Here is a 14194-nt window from a genome sequence, read left to right on the forward strand (position 1 = left end):
CAATTTTATTAAAGGTTTTCTAACATCTTATACAATAAGAAGCAAACTAATCTAGAAAGAAATAATAGAGAACAGGTTAGCAAAGGGTGTTAAATTCAGAAGTCTCCTTTTCTACTTCTCCACATTCCTTCTGCAGACTCCATGTTTCTTCTTAGCTGCTGTGACCTATTCAGCTTGGAACAGAAAACAGAAAGGTCAAAAGCCAGATTCCAGAGGGATGCTTCGTTAGGAGCGAAGGACGAGAAATCACCCGGAGAGGTTTAGAGTGGTTCTTGAGATCCCATGTTGGGGGACCTGGACTGCTTTGGACATACAGCGATACTGTGATGGCCTGGGAATCCGATTCAGAGGCTGAACCGGAGGAACCCCAGCCTGCACAGGAGTCCCCGCCTCCAGGGCCGGCTGAGCTGGGGCAGGGCCTTGGACCTGAAGAGCCTACACCCAGTGGCGTAGCGTGGGGGGTGCAGGGGGGGCCGGCCGCACCGGGCGCAACATCTGGGGGGGGGGGGCGCTCGCACTCGCAGCTCTCTGCCCCTACCTGGCTTATTCACTCTCTCTCACTGCAGTGCTGGCTGTGCGAATCCGATCCGAGCCGCCAGGTCGCCGCCCACTGTGGAGGGGAGGGTGCCAGGCGTGCGGTGCAGTGCGGAGAGAGAGCGAGGGACTATCTGGGGGAGGGACAGTGCAGTGGGGGGGCACAAATTACTTGCCTTGCCCCGGGTTAGGGGGCGCAAATTACTCGCCTTGCCCCGGGTGCTGACAACCCACGCTACGCCACTGCCTGCACCTGTGCCGGATCCTCAGGAGCAGGCACCAGGTGATTCCACTCTGGCTCCGGAGGTGATTGAGGACACAGTGCCTACAGGTGCGCCTCTCCCAGCTCTGTCAGGGGAAGGTGAGTCTCCCCCTGGGTCCAGTAACCCTCCAGCCTCTCCTGAGCTGCAGAGGCTCAGGGCAGAGAGGCGGAGGGAACTGGTTTCTCCCAGGAGGAGTGCTCGCCTTAAGGCCAGGAGAGGCGGGTCTCCTGGGGGCCGGGACCGCCCCTGGCCTCAGAGAAGATAAAGGCCAGTCAGCCCGGTCCCAGGTTGCGGGAGCAACGTCGTTGAATACCTGCTTCTGCCCGGACCCAGACCTGTCCTTCCAGAGTTCCCGTCCCCGCCCGGCTTCCTGCTTCGGACCTTGCCTCGCTCTTTGTGAACTGTTTCCAGACTCGTGACCCAGGACCGGACTTTGACCACGCCAACGGTAACCTTCCCCCCGGGACCAGCACAGATACCTTTATTGTCAAACTTAATCCATTCTGGGAGTCCATTTGACTCCCGAAACCGTTCGAAAACCAAGACGCGGCTTCCAATTGGCTGCAGGAGCTTCTTGCACTCAACCGGAAGCTGCGTCGGACGTTGCAAAAAACGTTCGCAAACCGGAACACTCACTTCCGGGTTTGTGGCGTTCGGGAGCCGATTTGTTCGACAACTACTGTATTTTTCGCTCTATAAGACGCACCTGACCACAAGACACACCTAGTTTTTAGAGGGGGAATGCAAGGAAAAAAATATTCTTTAAATGGAGCGATGAGCAGAGCCTGTATGCATCCCAGGCTCTGCTCAGCACTCCCTTTCATGAGCCGCGTGGAGTGTGTGTGCGGCGCTTGCACACACTTGTTCTAGCTTCTGGCTTAGCGGGCTTTTGCGGGAGATGGGAGAAGGGACAGAGCGTGGCTAAGCCAGAAGCTAGAACAGTGAGAGGGAGCGCAGCGATTCCTCTTGCTGTTCTGGCTTCTGGGATAGCTGCGCAGCCTCTTCAGGGCAGCAGGATGAAGGCTCCCCACTGCCCTGAAGATGCTGCGTCCGGCTAAGCCAGAAGCTAGAACAGCGAGAGGGAGTGCTGCGCAGCCTGCATTCGCTCCATAAGACGCACACACATTTCCCCTTACTTTTTAGGAGAGGAAAAGTGCATCTTATAGAGCGAAAAATACGGTAAGCCATTCGGGAACCAAGGTACCGCTGTACTTCAGATCCAAGTTGTTTCTTTGTTTGCAACTCCCCACTTCTGCAAATAAAACCCACCAAACTCCGTTTTAGCCCGACTGACATCAAATCTCTGACCAGGACAGAGAGCTGGAAGTTCCTGCAAAAGTAGGAAGGGGGGGGGGTCAGATCTGGAACCCTCTTTGCTAATGCTGCACATCTGGGACCAGAGTATTGCAACCTTAGCTGATTTCCCCCCTCCTCTCCCACGTCAGCCAGTGAAGAGAAAAGAATGCATCAAATTCTATGGGGTTCAAATGCCCTTCTCCCCACCAGCAGTTTCCTATAGGGTCTCCCTCTTTGATCCTTGGTTTGCTGGTGGTTCTGGGTTCCCAAGGAGGCATAGAAAGGCATTGATGGGCTGGGTTCAATGCAGTCCTGCTTTTTCTTTTTCTTTTCCTTTTTAATTTTTTTTTTAATTTTTTTACCAACAACCAAAACACAAACAGTGAAACATTGGGTATACATAATCAATGATAACATCTTCAAATCAACCATATGTACAATTCTATCTATATTAACACTCCTCCCTCCACAAGGTTTATTTAACTTTCAACATTTTAATTGCCCCAAATTGTTCAAACCTGCCCAAATAATCCAATATCTTCTCAAACCAATCCTCCTCCTTCTCACTGACCTTTCATTTTGTGGATCTTCACAGTTAGATAGTCTAAAATTATAATATTTTTCGTTTTTTCCTCAATTGGTTCATCCCTAGCTCTTCTGCATTTTTCCAATTTCTCGCTATCCCGCTTGCAAACACATAATTACCTCTGCCCAAACGCTTTCTGAAGCAGAGGACCAACGGTGGGATCCATAGGAGGATAGCCAAGCAGGGGACTCTATAATACAATGTAAGGAAGCAGGTTCCTCCTAAAAGAAGAACACAGAGAAACAGCAGTGTTAAGCCAGCTAACCCATGAACCCAGGTTCTCACTGAGACTGGTAGGGCGGAAGGCAGGGAGGCCACCAGCAGGTGGCGCCAGAGCCAGTGACAATCAGAGCCAACTAATCCCAGCTTTGCCTCCACCTTCCTCTTCCCTACAGAGTTCCATAATGGCAACCCCGAGTCCACTTATAGTCCCTGCCACAATTTGCGGCAAGGGAACACCTAAAAGGGCTCTCTTTGTGGCCCTGACTCTGGAACAGTCTCCCCCATAGAATTCTGCCTTTCTCGCACCTTGCTGGTCTTCAGATGTCAGCGTGAACGGCATTTTTAACACATCCAAACTTGCACAGTTTGAGATTATGAGATGTTTAGCCATCGGTAGCAATGTGAATCAGCGGTTTTCTTTTTTTAACGATTAGTCTGAATATGCTTTTTATTTTATTTTCAGTATTTTGATTTTAGTATATTGTTGAGACAATGCCCCCCGCCCCCCAAGCTATTCTGGAGGAAGGGTGATTTGTAAGTAACATAAATAAAATAAAGATATAGGTTGGTGTCTCTTGGCAGCTTGAGATGGACGGTAGCGCTGGGGTCTTACGGGGATTGTGGATTACAGTGGTACCTCGGGTTAAGAACTTAATTCGTTCTGGAGGTTCCGTTCTTAACCTGAAATTGTTCTTAACCTGAGGTACCACTTTAACTTATGGGGCGTCCCGCTTCCGCTGTGCTGCCACTGCACTATTTCTGTTCTCATCCTGAAGCAAAGTTCTTAACCTGGGGTACTATTTCTGGGTTAGCGGAGTCCGTAACCTGAAGCGTCTGTAACCTGAGGTACCACTGTACTTAATTTCCTTTAAAATGTAGCGGCGGGGGGTAAGCCATCTGTCCTGTATTTGGGGACCCCCTCACAGACTGCTGAGGCGCCTAGACTTGTGCCTCAGATTCTTGCCCTGGTGGCACTGCTAGAAGCTCTACGCTATCTTCAAATTCTAGCCATAAAAGGGTGTGCTTGTGTAGCACAACATGCCCTGGAAAATAGGTCTGGAAGAGCAATATTACATCGTAACACACCTGCATCCACAGATGATGATGTGCTTCCAGGTACCGCAAAGCTTGTACTTTCCTACTCTTGCAATAATATTTATTTCTGTTTGAATAGTATTTTTGTGCTCTGTACAACAGATAGATTGAATTGCCCATTATATCATACTGTTGCATGCCACCCCAATCTCTGAGAGGTGAGAGGGCACTTAACCAGAGTTCGGTTTCCTTGGAATGAAGGTCAGCGGAGACTGTGGTGTCGTCAGGACATCTGGTTATATTTGCACATATATGCAAACTGAGCATGAAACGGAGGGCCTGGCAACATTAACACCCCAAAATATATTGCTGCTCCGTTATTCACCACTTTGGATCCAGCGCAGAGCAGGCAGGTCTCTGTATCTCCAGCTTCCAGCCTGATTTCTACTCAGCTTTACAAACCACTCTCTCTTGCAATGGTTCACCTACCTAGCAGCCAGGTGAGGGGATGGGAAGGCGCAGCCACTCATTGTATGGCACAGAGCCACAACCACTGCCCAGACAAAGGGACTGGTTTGAAAAACTTGCTCTCATCACTTCTATGCCCCAAAGTGCAGGAACCCAAGAAGTGGAAGGGACTCAGGGCATCATACTGCCTCGGTCCTGTATACCTGAAGGAGCGTCTCCACCCCCATCGTTCTGCCCGGACACTGAGATCCAGCGCCAAGGGCCTTCTGGCGGTTCCCTCACTGTGAGAAGTGAGGTTGCAGGGAACCAGACAGAGGGCCTTCTTGGTAGTGGCACCCGCCCTGTGGAACGCCCTCCCTTCAGATGTGAAGGAAATAAGCAACTATCTTACTTTTAAAAGACTTGTTTAGGGAAGTTTTAAATATTTAATGCTGTATTGTGTTTTTAATGTTCAGTTGGGAGCTGCCCAGAGTGGCTGGGGAAACCCAGCCAGATGGGCGGGGCATAAATAACAAACAAACAACAATGATCATCATCATCATCATCATCATCATGATGCAGTCTGACCCCACAAACTCATATCACTCTACCTGCCAACACTGTCTTCGAAGGGACCACTGCACTGATGTTTCTTTTCTCCTGGTCTGAACAGGAATAAGCCATCCCTTGCCTCCATCTCTCTGGAGGAATCAGCTTCAGGCTCCAAACGGTGAAGGCTCCTTCCCCATCAATCACGTCACCATCCTTCCGGTCCTGAGAGGTTTCCCCACCAACATCCCAAGAGAAGAAGGTATCCTCATCAGGGTTTGCGTCAATCAGGAGGCAGAGGAGGGGAAGGTGGTGGGAGAGCTCCCTGTCTTCTGCAGCGGAAGGAGCAAGGAGGGAAAGTCTTGGCCCAGAAGTTCCTAGGAGAGAAGGAGAATCGCATGAGAATGGCTCCTCAGATCTTTAATTAATCCCTCTCGTAGGTTTCATGGGGGTGACATGGCTCCTCAACAAACTAGACCCAATAAACAGCCATCCCAATGACCGTTGCAGGAGTTAGAGAGCTGGACTAGGGCCTGGAAGAGACCTGGGTTCAAATCTCCACTCAGGAAGCGTGCTTGGGGCCGGTCTCAGCCTAGCCTCCCTCACAGGTTGGGGTGTAAATGCAATCATAAATAAATAAAGCAAATGCTACAGACCCTAAATTAAATCTAAGCCATAGTTGCTTAAGCCTTGCCCTCCCAATATCTACTAGTAGTACAGTCGTACCTTGGTTTTCAAACAGCTAAGTTCTTGAACATTTTGGCTCCAGAATGCCGCAAACCCGGAAGTGACTGTTCCGGTTTTCAAACGTTCTTCGGAACCCGAATGTCTGACAGGTCTTCCGTGGCTTCCAATTAGCTGCAGGAGCTTCCTGCAGCCAATCAGAAGCTGCACTTTGGTTTCCAAACGTTTTGGAAGACGAACGGACTTCCAGAATGGATTCCGTTCGACTTCCAAGGTACGACTGTATTTGTATTAACAAAAGCTAAAAACGAAAAAGGCAAGAGGGTTTGTTTAAAGAAGTGGAAGCTTTGTCCAGACATGGCTTGGAGCAGGGTGGAGAGAGACCCACAAAGCAAAATTAACAGAATACAGTGGTACCTTGGGTTACATATGCTTCAGGTTACAGACTCCGCTAACCCAGAAATAGTACCTCAGGTTAAGAACTTTGCTTCAGGATGAGAACAGAAATCGCCCTCCAGCGGCGCAGCAGCAGCAGAAGGCCCCATTAGCTAAAGTGGTGCTTCAGGTTAAGAACAGTTTCAGGTTAAGAACGGACCTCCAGAACGAATTAAGTTCTTAACCCGAGGTACCACTGTATAAGGTTTGGGGAGCAGAATGCTTAACAGATTAGGATGAACAAATAAAAATGTCTTTAAATATATCTGCGGCAGGAAGCCAGGCAGGCAGGCAGGTGCGGCAGATAACAAAGCTGTGAAAGGATTAACTAAAAGGTGTTAGGGAGAAACTCAATTATTTTGTGGGTCTTCACTTGAGGAGATATTGGGCAGGTTTTTGTGTGCTGTTGTTTGAAACTTGCTAGGGGCCTATGGCAGGTTTGCAAGTGGACTGGGTGTATATTAAATAAGCAACAAGAGTATCTGACATCTGCTGAGCCACTCACCTAAGACGATCAGCCTCACCCCACTCAGGAAGATGAATTTCTGAGCCATAACTCCAACACAGTAATACACCCCAGAATCTCTTCCCTGGATGTTGTGTCGGGTCAGATTCACTTGGCGTGAGGTTTTTGCTCCTGGTTTTTGAGTGGTATACATCTCTGCAATCCTACGCAGTCTCCCTTCCTGTTCCTCTTTGTACCAGCTCACTACCGACACAAAAGTTCCTTCTGGAATGTTGCAGCTGATGTTGACAGTGGCTCCAGAAGGTGCTGAGACCCTTGCCAGGTGATCCTCCGTGATTTCAGTGATCCTCCGTGATCCAGCAGCTGCAGCAGGGAAGCAAAGGGATGTGTGATTGGTCCCATTTGGTTGGTCCCACTAAACAGAAAACCAAGATGACCACCCCATGACTATAAAACATTGATTTTAAAATAGGGTGCGTATGACAGACCTGTTTGCTGCTTCCCCCTTTACATGCCCCTGTCTGGATTGTCACTTGAGATAACAGGATTACTAAACCTCAATAAAAGGATGCACACACACAATAAAAAGACATGTTGAATTTTTCAACTTTCAACTTCGAAATATGAGGGGTGCTGAAAAGTTATAACATAACTTGAGAATTCAAAAGATATTGAGGCTAAATTAACATAATGTAGCTTTGCTTGGTAAGTAAAGTAATTGCCAAGCACTTGCAGTTTTATTTATTATTATTAATTATTTCCTGATGCAGCTGCTAATTCAACATTACTTGACATTTTCAGAAGGAAAAATTAATATTATCTGGTTTTCTGAAAGCAGTTTATATGCTTCATCAAACGTAGCCTTACCAAGCTAAATGTTGCCCGGTCACAAAAATAATGGCAGATTTGAATTCCCCACACACCAAAACATAGTTTGCAAAATTTATGTTTTACCCCCTAAAATGAGATGCAGTGCTAAAACGTAAAATTTTTACGTTCAATAATTAGCAACTACTGTAATTCTAAGCAGATTTCTTGTGGGGAGCAATTGCTCTGCCAAACAAATGTGCTTAAGAAACTTTATATACTGAGAGCTGCGAAAAGAAAACCAACCTCCTTTTTGCTCCTTAGGGAAGGAGACATGTCAATCAAGTTCCTAAACCAGGTTCCAAATAAGAAACTTCAAATATTTATTCAATGTTTCAAATATTTATTCAAATATGCTTTACTGATTACTGAAACTGAATCAGTAGATTGTACTATATAGAATTAAATATGTGTTTCTTTTTGCCAAGTTAAAAGAAATGGCACTCATCGTTTAATTGAAGCGCATCTTGCTATTTGTCAAGACTGCTGAAGGTTTCGGATGGGAGAGAAGTTTGTTCAGCTTTCATTTTAATGGGAACCAACCTAATTTGTGCTTCCTGAAAACATAAGCAGATTGAAACACAGCATTCCTACAAAATTCACATTACTCTGAATATTTCAGGGTAGCTGTCCAACCAAAAAGGATGCAGCTATTAGTGAAAACAATGTGAAAACAAAGCTACGTTATGTTATGGGAAATTGCTTGCAAAATTGTTCACAAATACGCATGTGTTATACAACTGGCATTGGTATTATTAATTCACATCACAAATTTTGGACGTGGGTCTTTGGCGACTGTCAATTTCATGCATTTTAACGGTAGGCATGCCTATTCTTTAACCGTTACTTGAGGCATCCAAGCAAAGCTTTACTTAATGCCCTAGGTAAGGTGGAATGTTTGTAGCACACTTTTCTTTTTTTGCTTTAAAAATGGGAATGTAAGAACACAAATATTCCGATTTGAATAAGCTATAAAAAATTAAGCAATGATGATTTGGACTGCAGGTATTCAGGGGTTTTGCAAACTGTCCTTCTTGAAAAACTTTCCATAAAGTGAAAATATCTAAACAGCAGAGTTCCAATGATCAATCTATCTATCATCTATCTATCTATCTGTTTGGCATTACTTTAATTTTTACATAAATACTGAGGCACATGGTCACTCGGTACTGTATATGTAAATGTCTGGCTCATGTAAGCCTTTGCAGTACATTTATTCTTAACAATGAAAGAATGCACAGGTGGATAATACTTTTATTTTTATATATCTTTATTATTTGCAAAGGGAATCTTTGCATTGTACTTTTGTCCTCCCAGCCCTTTGTGGTTTACATTTTTTATTCTTTGTTTTCTCTTTTTTTGTTATCTTTGCACTTTTGTTAATCAATAACATATCTAGATAGATAGATAGATAGATAGATAGATAGACAGATAGATAGATATAACAACATGTTCAAAAATATACATTTACTCAAGCTGTATTAGATATAACAAACTATTAATAATTAAGTGATTTTTCTGAAAACTATTGAAGACATTTTTGTTTTTACAAGTTTTCCTGCCTGGGTGAAAGCATCTCCCTGCCTTAGGGGTTATTCTGTCTTGTTTTTAAACCTAACTTTATCGCGGATACTGTTTTAAAAACTAATTCTACTTGTTTTTATGTAAATCACATAAAACGCCAGCTGTTTCTTGAGGTTTTCCTGAACATAAGCAATGGATGTGAGAAGAAACTTTTAAAGAGATCCTATGTAAAAAGCAAAAATTGTACATACTATGCAGAAGGGACAGAATCATCGCTGCAAAATGCAAGAGCATCTCAGAGGCTCCTTCAGCTTCTGAACTGTGAAGCAGATCTGGTCATTATCGGGGTGGGTTCCTGGTTCCTGGTGCTTCTGGTGCCTTTTTCATTTCCTGCTAACAGAGGCTCTACAGAAGCTTCTTTTCAAAAACACAAACAAGCAGAGGTGGCTTATAAAGGCACGAGCAACTCACACCAGCTGCTTTCCTTTAAAAATAATAATATTTTTTTATTTATACGCCACCCTTCCCAGTTCAAAAACCGGGCTCAGACCCCCCCTTTCTTTTTTCTTTCTTTTTTCTTCTCCCCCTAATGCCTCAACAAATGAAATGGATTTGTAAAAATGTTACACGGGAAAAACAACAACAACAACAACGAGGCATTACACTTACTTCTGTAAAACAAGAAAATCCTTAATAATAATAATAATAATAATAATAATAATAAAACGGGCTAAGGGCGGCTAACAGCAAATTTAAAACACTTAATTATAAAAGCAGCATAAAATACGATATAAAAACATGAATAACAATAAAATTTAAAAATCCAAAATCAATTAGATAATCCCCAGGGCTAGCTGGCTGAATTGGTCCTACATGGGCCAGCGGGGAGGCCAGGGGAGAATTAGCTGTGGGGTCTCAGAGCGGGTGATCTTCATAAAAGGGGAGGGGGAGGGAAGGGAAATAAAAGATCAGGCTGAATTCAAATTAAAGGCCAGGCGGAATAGCTCTGTCTTACAGGCCTGACGGAAGGAGGTTGAATCCTGAAGGGCCCTGGCCTCATGGGACAGAGCATTCCACCAGGTTGGGGCCATCACTGAGAAGGCCCTGGCCCTGGCCCTGGTGGAGGATAATCTGACTTCCTTAGGGCCCGGGACCTCTAAATTATGGTTATTCATGGACCTTAAGGTCCTCTGCGGGGCAGACCAGGAGAGGCGGTCCCGAAAATACGAGGGCCCTAAGCCACAAAGGGCTTTAAAGGTCAAGACCAGCACCTTGAACCTGCCCCTATACTCCACCAGGAACTTTGCAAGTTCTGGGACTCAGAGACACAGTGAATGCCATACAGGATGTGCATTTGCCCAGGAATCAATAGGTGGGAAACCAGATCCCTTGCCAACTCATTGTGAAAATATGGCAATCAGTCACTAACAAACTGGCGTCCCCAAACAGCTGACAGGCAATCTTGCCTCCAGACTAGGCACCCAAATTCTGAAACCAGCAGGGTGATTTGACTTGACTGCTGAATAAACCTGAAGCAGAACACACACATGCTTACACAAATATCTGGAAAGGAGCAGAGAAGCAAGAGATTTGGAAAACCTAAAACTGTTCTGGAATAAGGCCAGTGATCTGTTGACCAGCAAACGATTCGAAGGTGAATTAGTGAGACAGCCCCCACCATTGACTTTTCTCTGTGATGCCCATCAAGATATTTCAACGCCCACATGGAAGTGGTTTCTTTGCAAGAAGCCAGCGCCACATTAGATTTTCCCCCACTAAAGCTGCTGCACATTCGATGTGGGCTTTGGGCTTCCGGCTGCTGCAATGCCGCTGACTGCGTACCTCTTTTTATTCTCCGCAGGTAAAATTTCTTCTGATGCTTTTATCTGACTCTTAACTCTTGGGATGCTTCCAGACAAACCCTGTTTGTTGAGAATTCATCCTGATTTGTTTGCACAAAAGGAGGTTAGACTACGTTGGCTACTTTTTGCGTTTCAGTTCTGATTTGTCTCCAGTACCGCTCCAGGCAATAGTTTCCTTACTCTTCTCACCACTTTCCTTACTGTAATATGTTTTATGAGTCTTTGGGGTGGCGGGGGCAGTGTTGTTGTGCATTAATGGGACGCGGGTGGCGCTGTGGGTAAAAGCCTCAGTGCCTAGGGCTTGCCGATCGTAAGGTTGGCGGTTCGAATCCCCGTGGCGGGGTGCGCTCCCGCTGTTCGGTCCCAGCGCCTGCCAACCTAGCAGTTCGAAAGCACTCTCGGGTGCAAGTAGATAAATAGGGACCGCTTACTAGCGGGAAGGTAAACGGCGTTTCCATGTGCGGCTCTGGCTCGCCAGAGCAGCGATGTCACTCTGGCCACGTGACCCGGAAGTGTCTTCGGACAGCGCTGGCCCCCGGCCTCTTTGAGTGAGATGGGCGCACAACCCTAGAGTCTGTCAAGACTGGCCCGTACGGGCAGGGGTACCTTTACCTTTACCTTTAATGCAAAATCTGCTCTAATTGTAACCTAGATTTTACCAGGATGGGACTGAATCCCACCCACAAATCAAGGAGATTCTGGAAGTGGTCTGAGCACCTGAGAAACTTGGTGGGTTGAATATTTATGCGCTCTGAAACTTTCTACAGATTACCGTATTTTTCGCTCTATAGGGCGCACTGGCCCATAGGGCACACCTAGTTTTTTTGGGGGTGGGAAATAAAGGGGGGAAAATATTTTCTCCCCCCAGGTGTGGGGCTGGGGCAGGGGAAGCCCGAGCTTCCCCCGACCACAGCCCCCAGAACAGGCTGCTATCCGCAAGTCTTGGGAAGGCTCTGAAGGCTTGCGGATAGCTTCCTGAAGCCTGGAGAGTGAGAGGGGTCGGTGCGCACTGACCCCTCTCGCTCTCCAGGCTTCAGCGAAAGCCTGCATTCGCTCCATAGGACGCACACACATTTCCCCTTCATTTTTGGAGGGGAAAAAGTGCGTCCTATAGAGCGAAAAATACGGTAGTTAAAATATTTTCCACCTTCTCCTTTAGCATGTATCTGGTTTCCAGGGCTTCAGTTGCAGGACAGTGTAGGGATCCTCAAACAGCGTGATTTCTCCTTCAACGTCTTCTTGCAAGAAAAGCCAGAGCGAGAAACGGCAACCGTAAACGGTCCTTGTGGTCTTTCTCCTCCACAGTGATTCCAGCACACTTGCAGATCCTGCATCCGACCCGGCGGTTCCTGTTCATGGATATTGGGGAGACGGCACAGATCTCATGCACTTCTGTAAATTATATTGAAGACAATGCATTATCATTCAGCTGGTACAAAAGAAGAGAACACGGAATGCCGATTTTAATCAAGAACTGTGATGTTAGAAAACCCGGAGAGAGATTTGCTTGCAAAGTTAATCCTAACCGTCGAAATGCCATGCTGGAGATCCTTCATGTGCAGAGGTCTGATTCTGGCCAATATTTCTGTGCCCAAGCATCTCCTAGTGGCTTGCATTTCAGCAATGCAACATCTTCACTGATTGTTGGAGGTAAAAGATCAGGGCTGACGGAGCTTTGCAGTGGCACTACTCATGTCAATGGCAGATTTCAGTTTGTTAATTTTAAAGCCACTGGGGCAAAAACTAAGCCCTTTGTTCATTCCCCGGATAGGCAGAGCCCAATTTCCAACCAAGAGATGGAGTCAGGAAGAACGAGAAAAGTGCAATTGCATTTTATTATGCCACAAACCCGGATGTGAATGTTCTGGTTTTCAAACGTTCTTTGGAACCTGAACGTCTGACGGGGCTTCTGCGTCTTCTGATTAGCTGCAGGAGCTTCCTGCAGCCAATTGGAAGCCGCGCCTTGGTTTCTGAACATTTTGGAAGTCCAACAGACTTCTGGAACAGATTCCATTCAGTTCCAAGGTACGGCTGTATACTACCCCCAAGATCAGAGGCAGCCTGTAGGTAAATCAGCTCCTCTTCCTAGTCTTCTCCCTCTGTCTGCCCATCCCTGTCCCACCACCAGTCCCTGAGCTCTGAGCTTTTTCCCCCCTTGGGGGTTCCCCAGCTGGTCCCCCCCCCACCATTCCTCTGCCTCCAACCATCCATGACATCCAGAAACATTACTGACCATGGAGGCAGATCATAGCCATTGATGCTGAACTAGACCTTTCCGTTGATCTTCGTAATTTTCAAAAGCACAGTGCCAGGGCAGAAATCTGAAACGTGCCTCTTCCTCCGAGATTGTTCTTACCGTGCCTCTTGCTTTGTTTTCTTCATCAGACAGTTATACTCCGAGCACCCGGGTGATGCTTTTGCAGCCCTCTAACCAAGACCCAGATTCCCAGTTCAAGAACCAACTTGTCTGTGTGGTCCATGGCGTATCCAACTTAGTCCAGGTGTCCTGGGACGGCCCGGGAGGTCTCCAGCAAGAGGGCCAGACCCTTTTGGTGAAAAACAGCAGTGGGTTGTTAACATTCCTCAGTGTCCTTCGCCTCCCCATGGAATTACAAAACACTGGGGGAAACATCACCTGTGAAGTCAAGTTCAACTCTTCCAGCACCAGCGTGAAGAAGAGTTCCGTGTTCAACGCATGTGAGTGATTCTGCAAGCCACTGACTTTGCTACCATAAGACATAAGAACAGAGGATCTTGCCTTGTTCTGAATCAGACCCTTGGTCCATCTAGTTCAGCTAAGGAGTGGGAGAAAGAGACATCTGAAGGGGAAAACGTGATTTCATAGACTTGGCCCTGATCTGGTGGAACGCTCTGTCCCAAGAGACCAGGGCCCTGCTGGACTTGACATCTTTCCTCAGGGCCTGCAAGACAGAGCTGTTCCACCAGGCCTTTGGCCAAGGCACAGCCTGACCCCCTCTCTCCTTCTGTAATCCTCATAGAACTCCAGCCCAATGGTTGCCATTACGGTAATTTGACTCTGAATTGATTTTAGCATGAATTGATTTTAGAATGCTTTGTTACTCTTATTGTTGTTAGCCGCTCTGAGCTCGGCTTCAGCTGGGGAGGGCGGGATATAAATGAAAAATTATTATTATTATTCTAGAGTCGTAAGGGACCCTGTGGATCATCTATCCCAGCACTCTGCAATGCAGGAATATTCTGCTGTCTCATACGGGGATCGAACCCACAACCTTGGCTTTATCAGCACCACACTCTAGCCAGCTGAGCTACGTGCTTAGTGGCAGAATGGGGTGAGACGGGGAAGCTGTAGGGAGTTAATATGGGGGGAATGGGGGGGGGGACTGGCAAGCAGGGCGGACAAGGGTGCAGCCCCTATTAGTACAATATAAATAAATATAGAGAA

The 14194-nt window shown here is 46.5% G+C and overlaps 4 protein-coding genes across 6 annotated transcripts in view; 3 read left to right on the top strand and 1 right to left on the bottom strand.

The window, feature by feature from the left end:
* Positions 1-9293, bottom strand: LOC310666155 (uncharacterized protein). 3 transcript variants are annotated; one of them, XM_083416819.1, is made up of 5 exons: positions 9160-9293; positions 6557-6880; positions 4995-5309; positions 2799-2897; positions 1-173 (listed from the first exon to the last, which is right to left on the bottom strand). In XM_083416819.1, the coding sequence occupies exons 1-5, from the start codon at positions 9200-9202 to the stop codon at positions 166-168; spliced, it is 789 nt and encodes a 262-aa protein (XP_083272945.1). In that variant the 5' UTR covers positions 9203-9293; the 3' UTR covers positions 1-165. The 3 variants fall into 3 exon arrangements, with proteins under 3 accessions (XP_083272945.1, XP_083272944.1, XP_083272946.1); XM_083416818.1 differs by having other exon boundaries at positions 2799-2900; XM_083416820.1 differs by lacking the exon at positions 9160-9293 and adding an exon at positions 7631-8764 and having other exon boundaries at positions 2799-2900.
* LOC310666130 (intelectin-like protein) overlaps positions 1-14194 on the top strand; it is an 814635-nt gene that overhangs the window by 205631 nt on the left and 594810 nt on the right. The gene's annotated exons all lie outside the window — the stretch shown is intronic.
* Positions 1123-14194, top strand: part of LOC310666218 (uncharacterized protein) — a 13722-nt gene continuing 650 nt past the window's right edge. The window contains exons 1-3 of the mRNA XM_083416909.1: positions 1123-1245; positions 12076-12420; positions 13156-13467. Coding sequence (XP_083273035.1) covers positions 12126-12420; positions 13156-13467 — 607 coding nt within the window. The 5' untranslated portion in view covers positions 1123-1245; positions 12076-12125. The remainder of the gene's footprint in view (positions 1246-12075; positions 12421-13155; positions 13468-14194) is intronic.
* Positions 9149-14194, top strand: part of LOC310666157 (uncharacterized protein) — a 27156-nt gene continuing 22110 nt past the window's right edge. Inside the window, exons 1-2 of the mRNA XM_083416823.1 lie at positions 9149-9255; positions 11423-11499. The gene's annotated coding sequence lies outside the window, so the exon portion shown is untranslated. The remainder of the gene's footprint in view (positions 9256-11422; positions 11500-14194) is intronic.

Source organism: Podarcis tiliguerta (assembly GCF_965153285.1).
Source record: "Podarcis tiliguerta genome assembly, chromosome: 16".
NCBI classification, from domain to species: Eukaryota; Metazoa; Chordata; class Lepidosauria; order Squamata; family Lacertidae; genus Podarcis; species Podarcis tiliguerta.